Genomic DNA, 21,320 nt, shown 5'->3' on the forward strand with positions numbered 1-21,320 from the left:
AGAAGCCCTGCCCTTCCCTCACTTTCATGCTCATGCATGCCTCCAGCAGCACACAGGTTGCGATTACCATCATTGTACACCTGTCTGCCTGTGCTCCTAGAAGGCAAGTTCTCTGAGGGAAGAGACTATGGCTTAGCTAACTGGAACGGAAAGGGCTCAAAAATTTGCTGAATAAATCCATGAACAAATCATGGGTCCCTCCCAGATGTCAAAAAGCCAGAGAATCCATTTGAAGAGGTGACTGGGAAACATCTCTCTGCATTTGGAAGAAGTCTCATACCCAGGACTTCCACTGGCACTCTGGCAATTTTTAAAGGCAGGAAATACATATCGGCATTTTCTGAGTCTTTACCATGTGGCCAGCACCGTATTTCACAGGCACTAACTCAAATGTGGTCTTCACAAGGGCCTCCTGCGGGGGCATCATGAACACCCACATGAGTGAGGAACTTTGCCTGCACCTGTGCTAACAAAGCCAGCAGGGCTTGGCCCAGCATGGTGGTTTCTCTGGGGAAAGGTAGGAGAGTCCTTTCTAAAGAGAACGTTTCACTCTCAAATGGCTAAGAAGCTGCTGCAATTACAGGCCTTGGTTTGTATTTGTGCCTGAGCCATACTTATTTTCTATTTCAGTGTAGGAGTTTCACAGAAACAAAACAAAACGAGAGCTACTAAGGATTTGAAATTTTAGTCATGTGTCACCTCGGGAGAAGTTAATTCTGATTTTTGTCGGCAATACCCAAGCACAAATCGCAACTCCAGGAATGCAATAAGAGCTTGGAAAAATAAGCACCTGGGGCTGATGAAAGTAATGCATTTGTTTCAGGGCAGGGGCTGAAACGTGGAGCTAAGTGTTCTTCAGGAGAAACATGTCAATACTAAATCTTTTCACCAACCTTTGATGGATGTGCTAATCTTCTCAGGTCAACATGGGCTCACCCTGGCAACACTCTGTAATAACTTATTTAAAAGGCAGCTGGCTTTTCTATAAATGGACTGTTCCATCAATTTTTAGATTTTCATCCTCAGAAATGTATTCTCTTCTCAAAGCAACATTCGCCATACGTAGTAAGAGCTCAGTTAGACCTTTCCTACAACAGAGGATACTGTAGAGGTGAGCAGGTTTGGGAATTATTGTTCTTTGCTCTCAATTCTGTGTGACATTCAAGCCCTGCAGAGATAATGGAATAACAAGAAAAATGTCAGATGGTTATTCTTATTCCATTAGAGCAGTGGGTTCACAAACTACTGCCCCTGGGCCAAATCTGCCCCGAGGCCCATTTTCATTCATAAAGTTTTGTTGGAACACACCCATACCCATTCGTTTACTTACTATCCATAGCTGCTTTCAGGCTGCCAGGGCAGAACAGAGTAGTCGCAACAAAGGTCGTGTGGCCTGCAAAGCTGAAAATGTTACCTCTCTGGTCCTTTATAGAACATGCACGCTGACCTCTGCCTCGGAGAGAAGTGGTGTTTGTCCCACTGGATCATTTTCAGTGGGGGCTAAAGGAGTTCGAGCAAGAGAGGACATCTGACTCATTTAAGGCATGTCCGTTGGAGTTTAGTTGGATTAAAGACAAGAAAATAGAAAAAGGCAAAAACACCAGGAAGTATCTCTAAATGGGGACTTTAATAACTGAACAGTATTATTGTCTTCATCAAGCATAATATGTATGAAATCATTTTAGGTCAAAGGAAAATCTTTCATTGTTGGCAACAGTATGCGTCTTGCTGACTTCAAGCGGCCAACATATTACATCCAGCCCTGAGATCGGCCCCCTGGGACTTTGGTCAACATGCTTATTTCTCAGTATAAGAGAAATTTCCCTGAGAAAATGCACAGAAGGAGAGATTTAGTGAATCCGAAAGGAAGGGGGTGCTGGCTGGGTACCCTGCGGCCCGGGCTCAGAACTTGAGCGGAATGACCGGCCAGTACTTGGGCCGCTTCCTGTCACAGTGCTTGTCGAAACTCAGCTGCACGGCGGCCTCCATGGCCTGGATCTTGGCAGCGCTGTCCCCATACAGGCGCTTCATCTCGGCCTGGCGGCGCTCGCCGGGCCTCTCGGTCGGGGGGTCCACCGAGCGGTGGCTGCTGTAGTACAGGTCGTGGTCGGCGTTCACGTAGTCTTTCAGGCGCTGGGCGTCCAGCTGCTGCTGCCGTCCTGAGAACGAAGCAACACGGGGACAGGGGGCGGGGTGAGCCCGGGGATGCGGCTGCCAGCTGCGCCGCCAGGTTGGGCCTGGCTGTGCCTGCCGAGAGGCTCACTAGGATCTAAGGCATCACCCGCACACCGTTGCCCGCGTGCCTAGGAGACGCACTGTGTGCCTATCTGGGAGGCATACGCTGCCAGAAACGGCAAACAGCCGCTGAGAAACAAGTTGCCCAGCACCCTCAAACCCGAATACAGCTCTTTCATCTATGTGACCTGCCTCGAGCTGTCCAGCTGGGAAGGGCTGGCGGGGAGCTCGCCTGTTCTCACACACTGTTCCAGGCCAGCAGGGCAACGAAATGCCTCCTGCAAAGTCCCGGGTTGCAAGAAGTAGTACTTCTGTGTACAAATGAGGTGCTGGGGGACAAAAGCTCAGCCCTGTGTTATAGGTTTTGATTTTAGGTAATCTGGCAAAGAGCAAGTGCTGGTACTACAGAGCTGCAGTGATGAGCCCCGATCCTTCCTCACAGCCAAAGCACAGAGCACACCAGGAAATGGAGTCAAATAATTCAACACTTGCGCAAGGCAACAGGGTCGAGCCAGGGCAATCCTGCCAAAGGAAGGAGGACCTGACTTCTAAGCTTCCTCTTATGTTAACAGATCTGCAACAGTGCAGTGACTTCCTCACCGTGGGACTTGACTTTCCACTTGTTTTGTTTAGGCTAAATTTCAAGTGATAGAGTTATTTGATTTTAATCCTACTAATTTAAATAGATTCTTATAAAGCAAGAAATTCATTATATTATGTGAACAGAAATAACATAAACATATCAATGAAACAACGTTGTATAAGGTAAAATTTACCCAACTGACAGATTTTTGTAAGCAACTCTTTTGGGAAGAGAGAAATGGAGAGCAGAATGCACACATCTGTAGCTTTTATTGCTACGGAGAGAAATGCTACTGAATAAGGAGTGAAGATGGTTATAGGGAATAAAACAATGACATAAATCATTCTTTCTTTCCTTGTATCTTTTTTTTTTTTTTTTTTTTAAAGCAGAAAGTTTAGAATAGAAGGGAACCCAGAGTGAGCAGCAAGGCATGTCTGTGGCTAGGCAGTCACATCTGTAATTCCATTTTTCGCACGTTATCACCTTGGGGTTGAGAGGGAAGGAGTTCTGGAAACTTGGGAACACTATAAATGTGGAAGGCCATTTCTGACTTAGCACATCTGCAGGTTATTTCTTTTGCAAGGAGGTCATCTACAGATATGCCAAATGATTGTCAAGCAAACAAGTGCAACGTAACCATTACCTTATCCCAGAAAGGAGATGTAACCGGCTTACTGTGAAATGCAGAAGTGATCCACAATACTGGCGTAAGGTGCCAACAAAGGGGAGGTCAAGATGTTTTTCTTCCTCAGTCTTGGTCTTTTTGCCAAGTTTGAAACATGACGATGTGAGCTGTTTAGTTCTCACGGGTGTTGAGATTGTATACCCCCACCCTCCAAAGACGACTCTTCTGAAAGTGTGGCATTTCCACATTAGTCGGGGACCACAGGTTCCCTCTGCCACCTAAGGGAGACTTGGGTGCTTATCAATCCTTGGGCCCAGTAGAAACAATCCCTCGAGGGGGAGCTGCGGGGGCCCCAGAGCCTGTGCAGCTAGAGAACAGAGGTTCCCAGACCACAGTCCTTTTACTTTCACATTTGTCCCAAGACTATAATCAGCCTTACTGACAGATCTAGTGACACAACAGATGTTCAGCTTCCTGTCTAAATCTGAGTTTTTGCATTTACAAGTTTTAATAAACACTGGATCCACGCTATCTTAGCAAGTGTTGTTCTCTGCCACCAGGATATGTGAATTTAACCTTATTTTTACATCTTTCTCTTTTCTTTGTAATTTAACACGGTTCTGCTACTCTTCCAACCAAAACTATCTTACAGGTAGTAAATCAGTATAACAAGTCTACATTGAAATGTTTCCTCTGATGGTTGACATGTGTAGATGAAACACTGTTAATACGAGCCAAGTGTAGCTGCCAGTCAACGTAGCCAGTGCAGCTCCACAAGTTCACAGTTGGCACATGCTCATGGGTCACCATCACAGGGTTTTAGTTAATGAAGCTCATTCAGTATAAGAAAAACAGAATAAAAGGCACAGCCCTCTGCTCTTAATTCTCTTCTTGTCTCTCCCTCCTGCTCAGGCTTCCTTATGAAAATTTAAGGCTCAACCCTTGTCCCCTCCTTGCCTCACAAGAGGCTTAGAGCTTTCCCGGTTTCCAGCAAGGTGGGTATTTATTTATTTATTTATTTATTTAAATTTTATTTATTTGAGAGAGACAGAGAGAGAGAGAGAGAGAGAGAGAGAGAGAGACCATGAGCAGGGGGAGGGAGAGGGAGAAGCGGACTTCCTGCTGATCAGAGAGCTCAACAACAAAGGGCTTGATCCCAGGACCTTGAGATCATGATGTGAGTGGAAGGCAGACAACGCTTAACCAACTGAGCCACCTAGGCGCCCACAGCATGGTGGGTAGTTGCCCTAAAACAGAGACCTAAGGGGCGGTTGGTTAGACTGTCCCCTGCACTGACTGGCTAGCACCAGAACCCACCTGTGGAAGTCATGTATGGGGAAAGGGCACTGTCGCCTTCACGACCCCCCACCATCCCCAGCCCCAGGAGGACACACAATGCCTGATACAAAGCAGGTGCTCAGGAAATGACTGCTGAGAGAAAGCTTGGACAGAGGCCATACATTATTTTTTGTAAATAGCTGTTTCTTACAGATGCTGTTGAAGAAAAATGATGACAATTCAGGGATAGAAACAGATGCTCAAATCTCAAAAGGTGATGGGCAGTGCTCCCTTAGCAAGAAAACATTCATCCTGTAGGTTCCATGGCAGAGAGGATGGGGGAGATGGGGGCACCAATAAGATGGGGTCTGATCTTGTTCTTTTACATCTGAGTCACTGTGCCTCTACTTACTTAAACAATTGGAAAAAAAAAAAAAAAGAAAGTCCTGGGATCCCTGGGTGGCGCAGCGGTTTGGCACCTGCCTTTGGCCCAGGGCGTGATCCTGGAGACCCGGGATTGAATCCCACGTCGGGCTCCCGGGGCATGGAGCCTGCTTCTCCCTCTGCCTGTGTCTCTGCCTCTCTCTCTCTCTCTGTATCTATCATAAATAAATAAAAAATTAAAAAAAAAAAAACCATAAAACTTCCTTAAAAAAAAAAAGTCTACAAATTTGAAAACCAGTTAGCTTAAAACCAAATGCCTTCACACTGGCTGGACACTGGAAGCTACCGCTAAGCACCTGAAAGTACTTTAGCTTATACTGACTTACGGGACCCAAGCAAATCTTAGAACAGAATATCCTCACTTGAAGGCATCACTTATTCTGTTTTCTTTTTATTGCTTCCTTCCTCAATGAAAGAAAGGATTCTAAATCACTAGCAGTTTTTCTTCCCATCAAAACAAGGTGAGGGCTCGACCAGATGGAGAATCATCTGACTGAAGCAGAGAAGCAGAACATCATACTTCAGACATAACAGGTGCCTTGTCATGGAGAAGTTGGTTATTTTTTTATTGAAAACAGATGTGGGACTCAATGTTACCCAGTGCTTTTTTTCCTCACAGCCTATTCAGTCATGGGAATTTGTCTTTTTTTTTTTTTAAAGATTTTTATTTATTTATTCATGAGAGACAGAGAGAGAGAGAGAGAGAGAGGCAGAGACACAGGCAGAGGGAGAAGCAGGCTCTATACAAGGAGCCCGATGTGGGACTCAATCCCGGGTCTCCAGGATCAAGGCAGGCCCTAAACCGCTGAGCCACCCAGGCTGCCCTGGGAATTTGTTTTAATACAAGTCAGAATATCTTTTTAGATTCCAGCTTTAAAACAGGGCTGTAGTGGGTTGAATGGTGCCCCCTCCCCCCAATTCACATCTATATGGAACCTCAGAATATGACCTACTTTGGAAATAGGGTCTTTGCAGATGTAATTAAGGATCCAGATGGGATCATACTGGATTAGTGTGAACCCTAAACCCAACAAGAGTGTCCGTAGGACAGACAGAAAAGGACACAAAGACACACAGGAGGGAAAGCATGTAAACAAGGGGGCAGGATTGGAACTATGCTCCCATGGGCCAGTGAACACCAGGAGCCCCTCCCAGAACCTTTGGAGGGAATGGGTCCTGCTAACACCTTGATTTCAGACTTCTGGCTTCCAGAACTGTGAGAATAAATTTCTGTTGTTTGAGCCAACCAATTTATGGTCATTTGCTACAGCAGCCCTAGGAAACTAATATAATGGCTAATATACATATAGGGTTAAAACAAGAAAACAGGGCAGCCCCTGTGGCCCAGCGGTTTAGCGCTGCCTTCAGCCCGGGGTGTGATCCTGGGATCGAGTCCCACATCGGGCTCCCTGCACGGAGCCTGCTTCTCCCTCTGCCTGTGTCTCTGCCTCTCTCTCTCTCTGTGTCTGTCATGAATAAATAAATAAAATCTAAAAAAAAAAAAAGTAACAGTAATTTCTTCTATTAAGGAGAAATGCTACTGGATCCCATCTGGGTCAGGGTATGTAACCTTGATATTTTCCCCCTCAATCTATAAATGTACATGATGCTACTACCAAGGTGGACTTACAGTCTACAAAGGAGAACAAAATCATGAGAAGTGACTTGGGTTCTAGAAGACTTGACATAGCAATAAAACATTCATCTAGTATTCCACAGATAATTAGCGCAAAGGCAGAACATTTTGGAAGACAAAGCGCTAAGACAAATGAGTGTTGAAGAACGTTATTTTTCCTTGTTTTTCCAGGATTAGCATGTCTTTCTGACTGTATTCTCTGCTATGTTGCCAGAATTAATGATTTTAGCACAACTGAGGAAAAGGACAGGCTTGATTTATATCACAAATGACTCATATCTGGCTCGTCAGCAACACCCCCAGAACACAGGTGCTTGCCAGCAGACCCGGAGCCATTTCTGATGGGTCTTCATCGTCACCTCACATCCCTCTCTGTGACAAATGAAGTCAGTGGATAATCACCAGTTTTGCTTTTAGTATAAAAGTGCATTTCCCCTCCTCCCTTCCACTTTTCTACGGCCTCTTATATGCACCCTTCCACCGACTGGTTTTATGTGCTTTGAACATCTGAGCTAGACGAGACACACACAGGATGAAACTGTGCTCAGCCAGTTAGCCGCCACGCTTTACTCCCATCGACTAGACCACAGCGGCTCCCTAAACTCGGGGCGGTACGCCTCACTGGGTCCTCCAGGTTTTCCATAGAGGGTGGAGTGAGGACAAACTGGATGGGGTTCCAGTTGACTGACAGAAGGTTCGGTAATGAAAACTCATCTAAACCTTCCAGTTCCAGTGGACACAGCATGACGGAGCAGATGTCTGCTATCAAATGTCTGGAAGCACACCTGGGCCCTGTGGTAAGAATAGCACTTTGAATGCTAAGTGGGGAGTGGACTCACCCCCTTTCTTTCCCGATCTCAACTGACCCTATCCCTCAAGGCCTCGAGCACACTCCATTTTCTACCACTACCCTGTGAAACTCCTCTGGTGGCTGAGTTCATTGGTTCTACCCATCACTGCAAAGTACCCGGGGACCATGCCATAGATGGCTCTGCTAGGTATCAGTTGTAATTTGATTTTGTCTCCTCTTCCCAACTGGGTTTAAGTTTAAGCTCTTTGTGAATATGTCTCTGTTTTAACCCCACTGTTACTCCCAAGACACAGGGGAAGCCTGAGACAAGAGTGGTGCTGTTTGTTTCGGAGGGCCTTCTTCTCCACTGGGAATGATGACTTTCACTCATTTCCAAGTATTAGGACTATAACCTTGCAGTCTCAGTTGATGGTTATTTATGACTAAAACATGATACTTTTCTTAACCTAACAATAAACATTTTTCCTAAGAAATAATTGAAAACACAGCTGACCTTTAAAGACTCCACGATTATCTACTTTCCCATAAGTAATATTACCAGTGAAGTTTTAAATAACGGAAATATCTCATTAGGAAATGACATATAACATAATCAAAAGCATGTCTGTTCCCACTGCACAGAAGGAGTTCTTTATTTACCCTACTTAATTTTTTTATCATTAAAATATGTTAGAGATTATCTGGAAGAGCAGTAATCACAAACAAGAACATGCTGTCCAGTATGAAGGATCTTATTCTAAGAAAATATAAGACTCAGATGATGATGAATTATATAACATATACTCCCATGGAAGTGAATAATACTGAAAAATAAAATCAAATTTCTCTATGTTTCTCCCTGCTAATGAAACTTCATAAAATTCTGTGTTCTCTAGATGATCCATATTCAAAGTTGAATTTGCCTTTATTGAGTAAGTAGCTTCTAGTGGTTCAAAGAGCAAAACAAAACATCTTTAACCAAGTATTCACACTGCTCAGGTCCTTAATTTTTACTAAAATATATCCCAACTGTGTATATAACTTAACTTCCATGAACATTTCTAGTGAAGTAATGGATTAGAAAGCACCATGGGCATTCAAACTGCTTACATCTGAGTTCGTCCTTCATTACTGCTTGAAGGAACATGTATTCATCCTATACGCCACCAAAAGTGCTGGTGAAAAAAATAAGGCCCGTTGTTTTTGGGGGTGCAGGGTCAGGCCCTGGCAGTTTTTAAATCTTTAGCAGTCAGAGTAGACTCTGACACCACAGCATGTTCTCACCCTTGCCAGACAATCTCCACATCTCCCAAAGACCTGATCATATTTTTAGAGCAGACCACAGATAAAAGCATCGCAGAGACCCTATGACAAGCAGTTTTCAATTATGTTACAACTACACATTTACAAAGAACAAAGAAGCAGAAGCTCAATGTGTTTAGTGCTGTTATATTAGTAATATGGAAGTACATTCATTTTTTCCATGTATTTTAGTATATTGTTATACTGAACAAGAATGGCCTTGAAACGGAATAAAAGTAGTCTTAATGACTACTTTGATGAAACTGTGTTAACTAAATTGGATCGACACCAAAACTTTGACTCTTTTGCTTTTTAAACATTCTAAGTCAATTTAAGAATTTGAAAAGTGGGGAGCAGAAATATGACTTTTTTTGAAGCACAGAACATCTTTAGTAAAATTATGCAGAATCTCAATGAAGCACTAATTAACCCAATCAGCATCAGAGTAAAATCAGTATATGGTTAATAATCCACACTAAACGATGAGTTATTAGCAACTAACCATAACAACTAACATTTCTTGGGCACTAAACTCATAGCAAGCATTGGTTCTCTAATTTATCTTTTATTATCTCATCGAATCTTCATAATTACCACTCCATTAATTAGGATCCCCATTTCAGCGGTGAGGTGACTCAGGCACAGGCCAGTTAGGGTAGGTGACCCACAAGATTAAGAACCTCTAGCTGAGAAGTAATGGAGGCGAGCAGGACCCTGTAACACGAAGTCTTCACATGGCCTTCTCCTTGGGTGCGTGTCTATCTCTGTGTGCAAATGTTTCGTTTTGTAAGGATACATACTGGGTCAGGGCTTACCCTAAGGACCTCATTTTAACTGAAGTATCCCTGTAAAGACCCTATGTCCATATAAGCTCACATCCTGAGGTTGGGGGTTGGGGACAGGACTCCAACAGATTTTTTTTTTTTTTAGGGAACACGATTCAGCTGACAGCAGTGATGATAATAACAGTGCAATCTGGAGCCTTGAAGTCACCTCAGCAGATTTGGGAATAATTAAAAAACAAAATATGAAGTTCATCAAGTTTATCAAGCATTCAAACCCTAACTTGCTTTGTAAAATGTCCTACATAAGCAAAGCAAGTTTTGCACTTTATGAGATATTTGAAAACCTCTGAATTAAGGCTCACAATTAATACTGAAACACTTCATTCATTCATTCAAAACAATATTAAGTGCCAGGTACAACTTAGCAGGTAATTTCTATGACTTTTTTTTTTTTTTGAACTTACTTAGAATCCTTCCTGACCAAGATAAGAGGAAGAACGGGAATGGCTCTTAGCCATATCTGTAACTTAACTGCTGATATTGCAAAGACACCCTCAGTCACTTTATTTTCATTATCTTCGTATCTATTTTTTATTGGATGACCATCTATCAAGTTAATTTTAAATTAGTAGATAATTCAAAATGGCCTTTTAGATGACTGGAGTTTGTTTTCATCCTTAATTAGAATTACTATCATAGAAGTATCAATCTCTGGTTGGAAAAACACGTTTTTCTACCCTCTGGTAAGGACAACAGAAAGAAACCCCACATCCATCATATTTTCTTTTTCAAAAGCTGTAAAAAACGGCATTCCAACCAAATGTGGACATGCTTGAACATGTCCTCTCCCTCATCATTGTCTACTTTTAAGATACCAAAGGGCACGATACTGTATACAAAGCCCACTGCTCAGTTCCTGGTACCTACTGGGGATCGATAAGCCCCTCATCAGGAAAACATAGATCAATCAAAGATGGAATCAAAACTTGCCCAACCTCAGACTTCTATGTTTCTGTTTATTCTGTTTGTTTCTATTTATTAAAAAATTCTAAGTAAATATCATATAATTATAAGTCACTAAAAGCAACATTGAAACTAGATCCTGGTGATAATCAGGGAACAGTGTATCTGTTTGAGACACTTCAAATGTAAACGGTCTGGTGACTTTTCATAGTAAGGAGAGCACAATAAGCAGTTCTAGTTCTTTGCGGCAACTTGGTAAGAAATTAAAAAGAGACAATTCCTTCTTTGCCACGGAACAGAGAAAAGCATGATCACACTTCTCTGACTCTAATAGCTGACTGCTTCCACGTGGGATCCAACCAGAAGGTTTGAGTCCTACACTGTTTAGGTTCACAGTGACTCTGCTCTGGACAGCGCTTCATAATTAAGACCTGGTAGCTCTCTGGCACCAGGGAGGTCTCAGCGCTCTGTGCCAGTGAGGCGGCAGCAGTATTTTAAAAACCTGGCAGTCTCAGGGCCAAACCCAATCCTGAAGCTTGCGCTAGAAGAAGCAGCACGGGGGTTGGGAGTCAGGTTGACCCCGATGTGAATCCCAACAGCTAGTGATCAGTTGTGTACCTGGAATAAGTGAATGAACCTTCTGCAGGGTTGCCTGCACTGTCTGTGAACGGGGTGGAATACGCTCGAAGGGCCGGTGTGTAGATGAGGGAACACAGGCACAGGCCCACACCCCATGTGCCCGAGGGTCTGACACCCGGGAGACGGCAGAGGTGCCCCTGGGACATGCTGTGTCCTAGGGTAGGGCTAGAGAAAGTCCTGTATTAGAATACCTCTGGAAACTCAGACAGTGGGGGTGTGGCTGGATGGGGAAGAGTAGGAAGGTATAAGATAACTAGAGGATAGAAGACAGTGCCAAAGGCAGGGCAGGGAAAGGAAGTGTGTGGGGGAGGGGCGCGCACTTACGTCGCTCTTCCCGGTGCCTCTCGGTCTGGGCGAAGTACTGGCGCAGCTCCTCTGTGATCACCATGTTGCTCAGGTCGCACTCCACACCCCCATCCGACTCAGACCCTGCCTCCTCCTCTGCCTGTTTCGTCTTGCGGGCTGGTGGATGCTGCCGGGACCTTCTAGAATGCGAAGAACCGCAGTGCGAGTCCGTGGAAGCCAGGAGATGGTCACGAGAGGGCCGAGGAGATTTGGCCTGGTTGGGGTATGAGCTTCCGGGAAGGGCCGCAGGAGGGAAGGGCCATGGACAACTGAAATAAGATTCTATGGCCTTCCTGTAGGCACCATGGTGGCTTTGCATCCAGGCCATCGCCTGATGGTAATGTTGCCAGTATCTTGCATAGACTGGATGAGAAAACCAAGGGTCGGTGGCTTTCCATGATGCTGCCTACAGAATAAAGGGAGGTGGAGGCTACATACCATATAGTTCTTTCTCAAGAGAACCTTCCAACGTTTAACCAAGTAAACATGTATCTACCGAGTATCTACTAAATACCTACTCTACATTAGGACACTACTGCTGGGCTAAGGAGGACACAGGACACGTCCATGCCCACAACACACACCAACTACGTGTGCATGAGGCACACACAGAACAATTAGTCTGAGGTTATGGCCAGGATAAAGTGGGAACAGAGGCTAGTATTTACCAGTTTTACATAAGATATAGGCAGAGATACAATGTCAACCATCTCAGCCCTCTCTACCCATGATAACTAAGCAACTCGTTCTAAGAACCACATGGACTAATGTTCTCTATTGCTCCGTCACTGCCCCCTAAACATCTGCTCACTCCTCAGTGCCTGGACAAAAGCTGTCTAGCAACTTTCCCAATGGTGCCTTTACTTTCAGCCTTTGGATGAATTGTTTCTTTGGTCTTCTCCATCATGGAATGAGAATACCAAGACTCTCAAGACTAAAATTTACCTTTTTCTCTTATGAGTTAAAAAAAAAAAAAAAGTCTTACCTTTGCTGCCATCTCTGACTGTGGAAGTACAAATGGGCACTGAAACTAGGAAAGAACCACAGTGCAAACATGTGGTCAGTACACGTGTGATATCTGTGGCTATTTCATGGTTTACAAGCGGCTCCTCAGAGATGGGCTTTCCAGTACCATGCCTGATCTCCACGCTACATACATACACTATAGGGCCCTGGCACCGGGGGTATGACCTTGTGCGCTGAAAACGAGGGATCCCCTTAGATACGATTCTGTGGTTCAAAAGACACTGCATTTTTCCAATATTTGTTAACCTATTCAAAGTAAAGACTGGAAAGAACCATACTAGTTAATATGTATATAAAAATATTAATATAGAACATGAACTAAAAATCTACAACTATTACTTTATTTACTAATCCTTAACTCATGCCGATGCCAATTTAAATTAACCCTAGATGGCCCCACGGCTTGAACAGAGTATGTCTTGCCAGCTCATTGGAAATCATTACTGGGTCTTGCCTGCCAGATTTGGGACTTGGAGAAGCCTCTCCAAATGAGATCTCTCTCCAGCCTGGGTTGTGCCTTGGGCTTTAAGCCCCCAGACAAGCCTTGTTTTGGTTTTGATTGTAATTTGCATCTCTCAGCCAGTCTATGACACCACATACTCCCTGCCTAACCACTCTGCATCTCTGTAGAAGAAACTTCCATGAAGACTCTCCACCAAGTGCCCGCATAGAATGCCTTTGCCCAACAACCTTGCTCAGCCAGGATTTACTCATTTTGCCCCTACCTACCTGCTTGTGATGGTACTGAAATAGCAGAAGATACTTAAAGTTTAATCTGCAGCTGTACCTTTTATGAACCATTTAAAATAATTTGATTTCCCCCCTTCCTGTTCAGGAGTTCAGAGCTACTAAAATGCCAGCGAACATCAGAATGTACTTAAAAAAAAAAAAGGTAAAATATCCTGGTATGTCTGGCTGGCTCAGTTGGTAGAGCACGCAACTTTTGATCTCAGGGTCATGTGAGTTCAGGTTCCACATTGGGTGTAGAGATTACTTTAAATAAAAACAAAAAGCAGGGATGCCTGGGTGGCTCAGAGATTGAGCGCCTGCCTTTGGCCCAGGGCGTGAGCCCGGAGACCCGAGATCGAGTCCCATATCGGGCTCCCTGCATGGGGCCTGCTTCTCCCTCCGCCTGTGTCTCTGCCTCTCTCTGTCTCTCATGAATGAATAAAATCTTTAAAATAAAAAGCAGAAGAAAACCAAAAGTACTATCCTAGAATGCATGAGAATTTAAGCATCTGTTAGATGAAACTACTAACACAATGTGATGCTGAGCAAACAGCTACTTGGGTTTTGAAACTCTGGGAAATCAGATGCTGAAGGAGGCCTGTTTCTCCTCATTTAATTAGAGGGTAGAATTTAAAATTCTCTAAGAACTTGCTTATTTTGTAATATCTATCAGATGTTTTGCTATGGTTAATGTGGAAAATTGAGATGTTAAATTGACCACATCTTTTTAAGATTTAGCCTGAAGAGAACTATTCACTTTCTTTTTTAAATATAATAAGCTTTCAAATAGGCTATTTTTAAGAGGGTTGACATGATCTTCTGTAAATTTATCTTAAACACAGCCCACACTTCCTGTTCACTGTTCTAAGTTCAGGAATACACACACATGCAGTGAATGTAAACTGGAAAAAAGCTAACCAAGGCAGTGAAGATGTAAGTGTAAAGTTCACATTACTCTAAAACTATAATTTAAAGGTTTAAAACGTGAGCAATTATCTGAAAACCTGGCTAAGTGCCTATGTGCTTTACAAGCTACTGAAGAAATAGAAAAGTCAATACAATTAAGGGGTTAACCACCCAGAGAAGTAACACTAACACAAATGAAATTACAGTAGAAATCAGTACATATTTGAGTGCTTAACTGTAAGGTGCAGCCTGTAAGTGGCTAATTCATTCCAGCCCGGTTTCATATTGGTATCACTGAAATCTGAATAATTTTCTGAGAGCCTGCAGCACATAATGCCATTAAAGTGAACTACATGTGTGTCTTAATCAAATTTGTTTTACAGATTAACAAGTAGCACAGGAATTAAATTTGAAAAGTCTGGGAGGCATCTACGTGTCTTCTGGAAATTAAGAGTTTTGAATCCAGACTTCTATGCCTCATAAAACATACTTAGAACCAGGATCAATGTAAATATTGATTATCCTGAACTGGGAAGTCTGGATTCAGCCTCAAATATGCCATAAACATTATTGTAATTGAACACTACTGCAGACCTTGGGAAGTCCTGTTTTTATTTATAATTGGGAAAATCCAGCCTGGCTTTAAAAGTAATAGTACAGTTATTCTGAAAATGTACAAGATGGCTTATGAGAGGTGCCACTTTGCAGAGATAGAAATGTAGGCATGTGCTATCAGGTAGACAACTGTTTAAGAGGCTCCAGTGTAATTCATCACGTTCACCAGGCTGCTCGAATGTCAATGACTGTGATTAAAAGGGGGCAGGGAGAACTAATTTGAGGAGAGGCTACTTATTTATGCCTTTGATTCGACAAATACTTTGCTAGAAGGGCTGCCACGTTATATTGTCTCAGAGATCACACAAGGCACGCTCTGAGCGCTTCCACAAGGAGGAAGCGAGGACAGTGGGCTGAGGTGGCTGAAGAAAGCCAATTCCAGGCTTCGGAGCACAAGCAGCTCGGATTCAGTCCGGTGTACCAGCACCCTAAGAGCAGACCAACTAGTTGGCTAAGGCACTAGACTCTTTCAAGACCCAGGCTGTGAAGGAAAGCCGAATTTATCTTAATGATGGAATACAGGCATCTTGGACATCAATTTTATTTTGATAGTGCTTTCTGGTTTTGGCCGTTGGGACTTCTAATCAAATCTGCTGCCATCCTTCGGCAAGTTTAGAGTCCTGGAGCTGTGTGTCACATATGCTCACTCACCCCTGGCTTTATTATTCTCCTTCCTCAAATTCCAAAACCTCTGTATCACATTCTTTTACATCTTGAGTACTTTAAGATTCTTCAATTCCTACAGATATTCAATTAAAAGTAGTTCCTGAGAATGAATGACAAACGAAGTAAACTCTCAGAAACAAAATAAAGAAGGTCTAGAAAAACGTCTAAAGGAGTAGTAGCTTGCACGCAGCTTTATAACTATTGGCTTGCACTTTCCAGCACTACTCTTGGTATTTTATGCCAGCAAATTGTTTCTATAAAGGGTCAAATAGTAAACATTTTGGGTTCGTGGGCCACATACAGTCTCTGTCACACATTCTTCTTTTTCTCCTTTTTTTTTTTTTTAAATTAAAAACAACCCTTTGGCAATATAAACACCATTCTTCGCTCCCAGGCAGTACAAAAAACAAGCTGTGGGCCATCCTTTGCCAGCCCCTGTTTCATGTGAATACGTTATTCAGTTGTATAGACTCTGCTCTCAGTACGCAGAGTGCCCTCATTGTTGCTCATTCTCCACTTGGCAAGCCGTGGAGGAACTCTGTGATTCTCACTCATCTCGTAAATTAGGCTTAGAATAAGATGAGTGGAAGCAGGACAACTGTGATGATGACCAACCAACAATCTTGGTGACCAGTTCCTAATATCTGGGATAAAAGAATCTTCTCCACAGTTAAATAAGGAAATGGAACCATTGCTTAAAGATCTACATAGGTATTTAAAGACTTAATTAAAAAACAAAACAAAACAAAAACCCCAACTCCTGCAATCAACTGGGCTTAGAATGCACAAGTACTGCCATGATTTCTGATGGAGACCCTACTAGCTGCCGTGGGCTGGACAGCAACCCACCAAGGATGGGAAGCAGGAGAGTTCCCAGCTCTTCCCTGGAAGAAGGAATACATATCCTTTTTTGCTAAGTGCATCAGTGAGTTCCTAAGGGAAAACAAAAACCTCCTCTAAGAATTGGTCCTGTTAAGTTTTTCAAAGCGGCTACTCTTTCCACCCAGAGAACTTAAGGACCCAAAAAAACGCCTGGGTTTCTGAAAAGCCAACATAAAACTAATTCTAGACATTAAAACACTTTCAGCCACCAGTTCAAAGAAAAGCAAGCTTATGATTGCAGCAGATTTAGATGTCTTTCAATGGTCCTTAATTTTATCTTTCATTCGTCACCTCTTTGGGAGTATCTCCTACTCTTTTATGGCACACGTCTTCATGGACTGAACAGCAGCTTTTCTCCTAATGGGATGGTGGAGCTGAAAGAAAAGAGAATGGCAATGTCAGGGCAGGCTGGGATCCACAGTACCAGCAAACCAGCAGCCCTCCCCAGTGAGCACAATGGCATAATAGTCACTACCCAGCTGAGCCCAGGCGAGTACAGAGACCGAATTCATTGTCTGTCCTCAACCACCAGAGAAGGAAGGAAAAAAACAGCGCTGAGGTCATTCATGAAACACTGCCGAGGCCTGGGGCCCACAGGCAAGGCAGTGCCCTGAGTCTTAAACCATGTATTTTCCCATATAGCCTTTCTTAAAGAATACACTTATTCTTCAATTAATCTGCTTATCCTGGAGATGTATGTTTATTTACTTTGGAGATTTTTTTTAAAAAAGATTTTATGTATTTATTCATGAGAGACAGAGAGAGAGAGAGAGAGAGAGAGAGGCAGAGACACAGGCAAAGGGAAAAGCACGCTCCCCACCGAGCAGAGAGCCTGATGCGGACTCGACCCCAGAACCCTGGGATCATGACCTGAGCCAAAGGCAGACACTAAACCACTGAGCCACCCAGGTGCCCCGGGGATGTATTTTTAAATGCATAAATATACATGAAGACTAACAGACAAGAGCTCTGTCGTTTTCAATGGAAGAAATTCAACTATTTCCATCAAGTCATTAAAAAATTCCACAAATAAGTAATGTGGTTTTGTTGAGAGGTTGTGACATCATACATATTTTTTTATTGTGTATCTATATTCCTATAAATACAGGATCTTGGTGTGTCATCACAATCAATAAATAAAAACACAAATTCCCCTGAAACAATAATGTATAGTCTGCAACTGGATTTTTCTATCTAGCCTCTTTTTCCAGTAGAATTCTGAAAATTAAATACATGAAAATTCACCTGCTTTGAATTTTGCATAGAAACACATTAGAAATCAATCATTAAGTTATGCTGGCTAAAGTCTCTAATGTCAAACCTTTCTTTTTTTAAAAGATTTTATTTATTTATTCATAGAGACACACAGAGAGAGAGAGAGAGGAAGAGACACAGGCAGAGGGAGAAGCAGGCTCCACGCAGGGAGCCCGACGTGGGACTCGATCCCGGGTCTCCAGGATCGTGCCCCGGGCTGAAGGCGGTGCTAAACCGCTGAGCCACCAGGGTTGCCCACGTCAAACCTTTCTGATAAGATTCCTGATTGACTTGGTTCTCTTAATCAACCAGATAATTTGGAGGATCTAATTTAGGCCTTCGGTATATGTTTTAGGGTAGAAGGGGGTCTGCTGGAGATTGCTCAAAATAAATGAAGATACAACGAGAAATGGAAATTCCATAAACTGAGTCATGTGTGGTTCTAATGAATTTCCATATATGTACTAATAACCCTATCAGAGATGTCTTTCAATAATATATACACCGGTAGGAACTTCCTCAACTAAGATAATAATAAAAGGAGGTTTTCTGACAGCATTGCTTCCTGCCCACCACCCCCAGCTGCCTGATGGGAGTTTCAACTGGCTTAATACCCTTATGGGCTCCCTCCTGTGGCTTAGCATGGTCCCTGCTGGGTAATGTGGTCAACAAAGATGGCTCAAGAATGCCTTCTACCCTCATGAATCCAAGTTCTATCTTCCGGCCAGACACAGGCCTCCCACAAGGGCACATGCTACCAAGTTCAGAGACCAAGTTCTGTAGTGTTGAGAACAACCATCGTTAAAACTAATGGGCGAGGGAGCCAAAAGTCTTATTTCCTTTTCATTCCTTCAATCCCAAACCCGTTTACTCTCTTTGGATATTGCTATTAGAAGTAATGCCACAAACGAAGGTGTGGCATGGGGAAGGGGAAAGACGGAAAGGATGTAGTTAAACATTGTTCTTTAAAAAAAAAAAAAAACAAGACAAGACATGGGGCACCTGGGTGGCTGAGTGGTTGAGCGTCTGCCTTTGGCTCAGGGCGTGATCCCGGGGTCCTGGGATCGAGTCCTGCATCGGGCTCCCTGAAGGGAGCCTGCTTCTCCCTCTGTCTCTCATGAATGGATAAATAAAAATGAAAACAAAACAAAACAAAACCCACAACCTGGCACTGTTTATCACCAGGGTGATAGATTTTTGAGTGGATTTATTTGCAAGTTCATGAAATCCCTATGGGGCCAAAGTCAAAATCTTAAGTGAAATAGGAGGCCATTGAAAAACAAAGTGACCCTCCGACTCATGAGCACAACAGGCAATGGGATAGTTGAAAACTGGGATAACCAGTAAGGATGTAACAGTAACAGAACTCAGAGGACAAAACAGTAAATTCATTTCACTGCAAGTGAATCCTTCACAAAGCAAACCTAGTGTGACTGTAAGGGACCAAGGGTTGAACAGGCAGGTTATGCAAGTTCGGAGCCTACCAGCAAAAGGCACGACTCATTAAAAATGGTTAAAACCACCAGTAGGTTTCAGGAGCTTTATTTCAAGTCTATAAAGACATACATGGTAATTCCATTTAATCAGTGTCTTTTCTGAATTTATACGGCAATTAGTACATCCCACTCATTTAGTCAATTACTTATAGGCATGGATTTTGAAATGTTTCTTTTATATTTCCTATTTTCCTTCCAGCATAAGAAGCATAGGTATATTTTCCTGCGTTTGCATGCTGGTGAGATTGTTTTTTTCCTGATAACAGCGTCTCCTCCTCCTTCTGCCTTTCCTAAATAAACTGAGTAGCTAGTCACTCAAGTAACCGTAAAGGTCCGAATCTTTTCCAAAAGCAGATGTTTAAATACATAAAGTTTTTTTTTTAAGTATTTTCAATTCATCTGATCTTTGACCAACCAGTTACACTCTTTTTTTACTTGTCCAACTGTTATATGGCTGAATTTCCTATTGGGAGAGAAGGGGTCCAAGAGTCATATACACCTAGTTTGAAATCTCTCCAGCCTCCACTTGGCCTTAATTGTTCAATTTTCCCCGATCGTTCTCATCTGACTCCACCCTTAAATGCTGGATCTTAAAAACCAAAATATCTTTCACCATGTGCAAAACAGTTTTAGAATGAATATTTCTCTCTGGAGCTTTATATACTTTCCCAGCACAGCAATGAACATAGAGATCTGTACACCCTACCGTGAACTTGCCTTCAGTTATACGTATCCCGAGTCACTAACCAACGATCTTTAAAAATACATGGTATCTGTTGGCATTACCATCCCAAAGGAGCTGTTATAAGCTCTATTTATAGGTTGTATTTGTAAAGGTTATCTCCACCCCGCAATTCATGGAAACCCTGAGAGTAAACAGACCCAGAAGTGTCATTAATGTTTAGTCTAGACTTTCGAGTAATGTTGTTCTGACTTAAGGTGCAAAACCCTAGGAATACAGAACCTAGCCTATGAAACAACTTAAAAAAAAAAAAATCATTCCTGAAAAAGGTAAAACTGTTCAGAATCGTGTGATCTGTACTAAGAAACTCCCAGGATTTCAGAACTAAAAGGCACTTAGTTGGCCCTGGTTCAACTGCACTTAAATACTTAGAAAAGTAGGCGAAGGCCTTCTCCACCCCCACGTGTAAGGCGCATAAAAGACCAGAGGTGCCAAATGTTCTCTAGGTAACTTCCACCGGAATGCTTGGCCTCCCACAGAGGTCAAAGTGTAAGGGAAAGAGAAAACCCTAAGTTTTGAGCAGACGGGTCAATCAATATTCCAGACATCCTTGCAAGGATGAGGCTGCTCTGCGTGATGTTCTGTTCAGATACTGGGCTGTAGGGCCAAAGTCCGAGTTCAGTTTCCAGACTTGGCTTTTAACACAGTATTACTCGGCACCTCAGAATCCCGGGGGGGGGGGGAGTTTAATAGGAATAGGGATGCCTGGGCCCCAGTTCTAGAAATTCGAATTTAAGTGGTCCGGGATGGAGACCCGGGCATGACAATTCTTAAAAGTCATCCACTGATTTCCTAAGCGCTGCAGCTGAGAGTCTCTGGAACGAGTGTCCAGGCGCCATTAACCAGCAAGGATTTCAGAATCTCACGGGCCCCGCGGGATGACGTTACGACCCGTGACAGGCAAGCCCTCCGCTCTCCCGGTACCAGCGGAAGCCAGGCTCCGGGGCCTGCAGGCTCCTCCCTCACTCCCCCAAGGAAACCCAGCCGTCCCCGGAGTCACCTCGTGGGCTCGTAGCTCGCGGATCTCGGACGGTGGGCGAGGAGGGGCCTACTTCCTGTGAGGAGCTAGCATGGGCGCGGGCGGGAGGGGCTGTTGCCGGGGAGACCAGAAATGCGGTTCCGGCGCGGATCACGTGGCGCGCGCGCCGGAAGTCCCGCGCGCGCCGCCGCGTCCGCGCTGCGTTCTGCGCCATGTGGGAAAGTGTCGCGAGATCCGGTTCCGCCTCCCGGGGCGGAGCGTGGGGAATGGCTGGAGACGGGCGGGGAGGCAGGGGGCGGGGCTCCCGCGGCGCGCCGCCGCCTCTCGCACCTGTGGGTCCGCGGACGCGCGTGGCGCGGCGGGAAGACGACGGTCGTTTCGGCATCGCCCTCGTCCCGCG

The 21,320-nt window shown here is 43.8% G+C and overlaps 1 protein-coding gene across 1 annotated transcript; it reads right to left on the reverse strand.

Annotated features, from left to right (window-relative positions):
* Window positions 1–1,608: 1,608 nt before the first annotated feature.
* On the reverse strand, window positions 1,609–21,051 carry GEMIN8 (gem nuclear organelle associated protein 8). Its single transcript, XM_055338740.1, has 5 exons — window positions 20,942–21,051; window positions 16,741–16,823; window positions 12,611–12,655; window positions 11,605–12,031; window positions 1,609–2,159 (listed from the first exon to the last, which is right to left on the reverse strand). The coding sequence occupies exons 3-5, from the start codon at window positions 12,620–12,622 to the stop codon at window positions 1,903–1,905; spliced, it is 696 nt and encodes a 231-aa protein (XP_055194715.1). The 5' UTR covers window positions 12,623–12,655; window positions 16,741–16,823; window positions 20,942–21,051; the 3' UTR covers window positions 1,609–1,902.
* Window positions 21,052–21,320: the final 269 nt, after the last annotated feature.

The sequence above is a fragment of the Nyctereutes procyonoides genome, unplaced genomic scaffold (assembly GCF_905146905.1).
Source record: "Nyctereutes procyonoides isolate TBG_1078 unplaced genomic scaffold, NYPRO_anot_genome, whole genome shotgun sequence".
NCBI lineage: Eukaryota > Metazoa > Chordata > Mammalia > Carnivora > Canidae > Nyctereutes > Nyctereutes procyonoides.

Bases quoted from the DNA above. Each gene is read 5' to 3' on its own strand.
- GEMIN8 (XM_055338740.1), bottom strand. The intron at 2,160-11,604 runs GTAAGTGCGCGC...CTTCGTTCTCAG, and splicing joins GAGGCACCGGGAAGAGCGAC to GACGGCAGCAGCAGCTGGAC.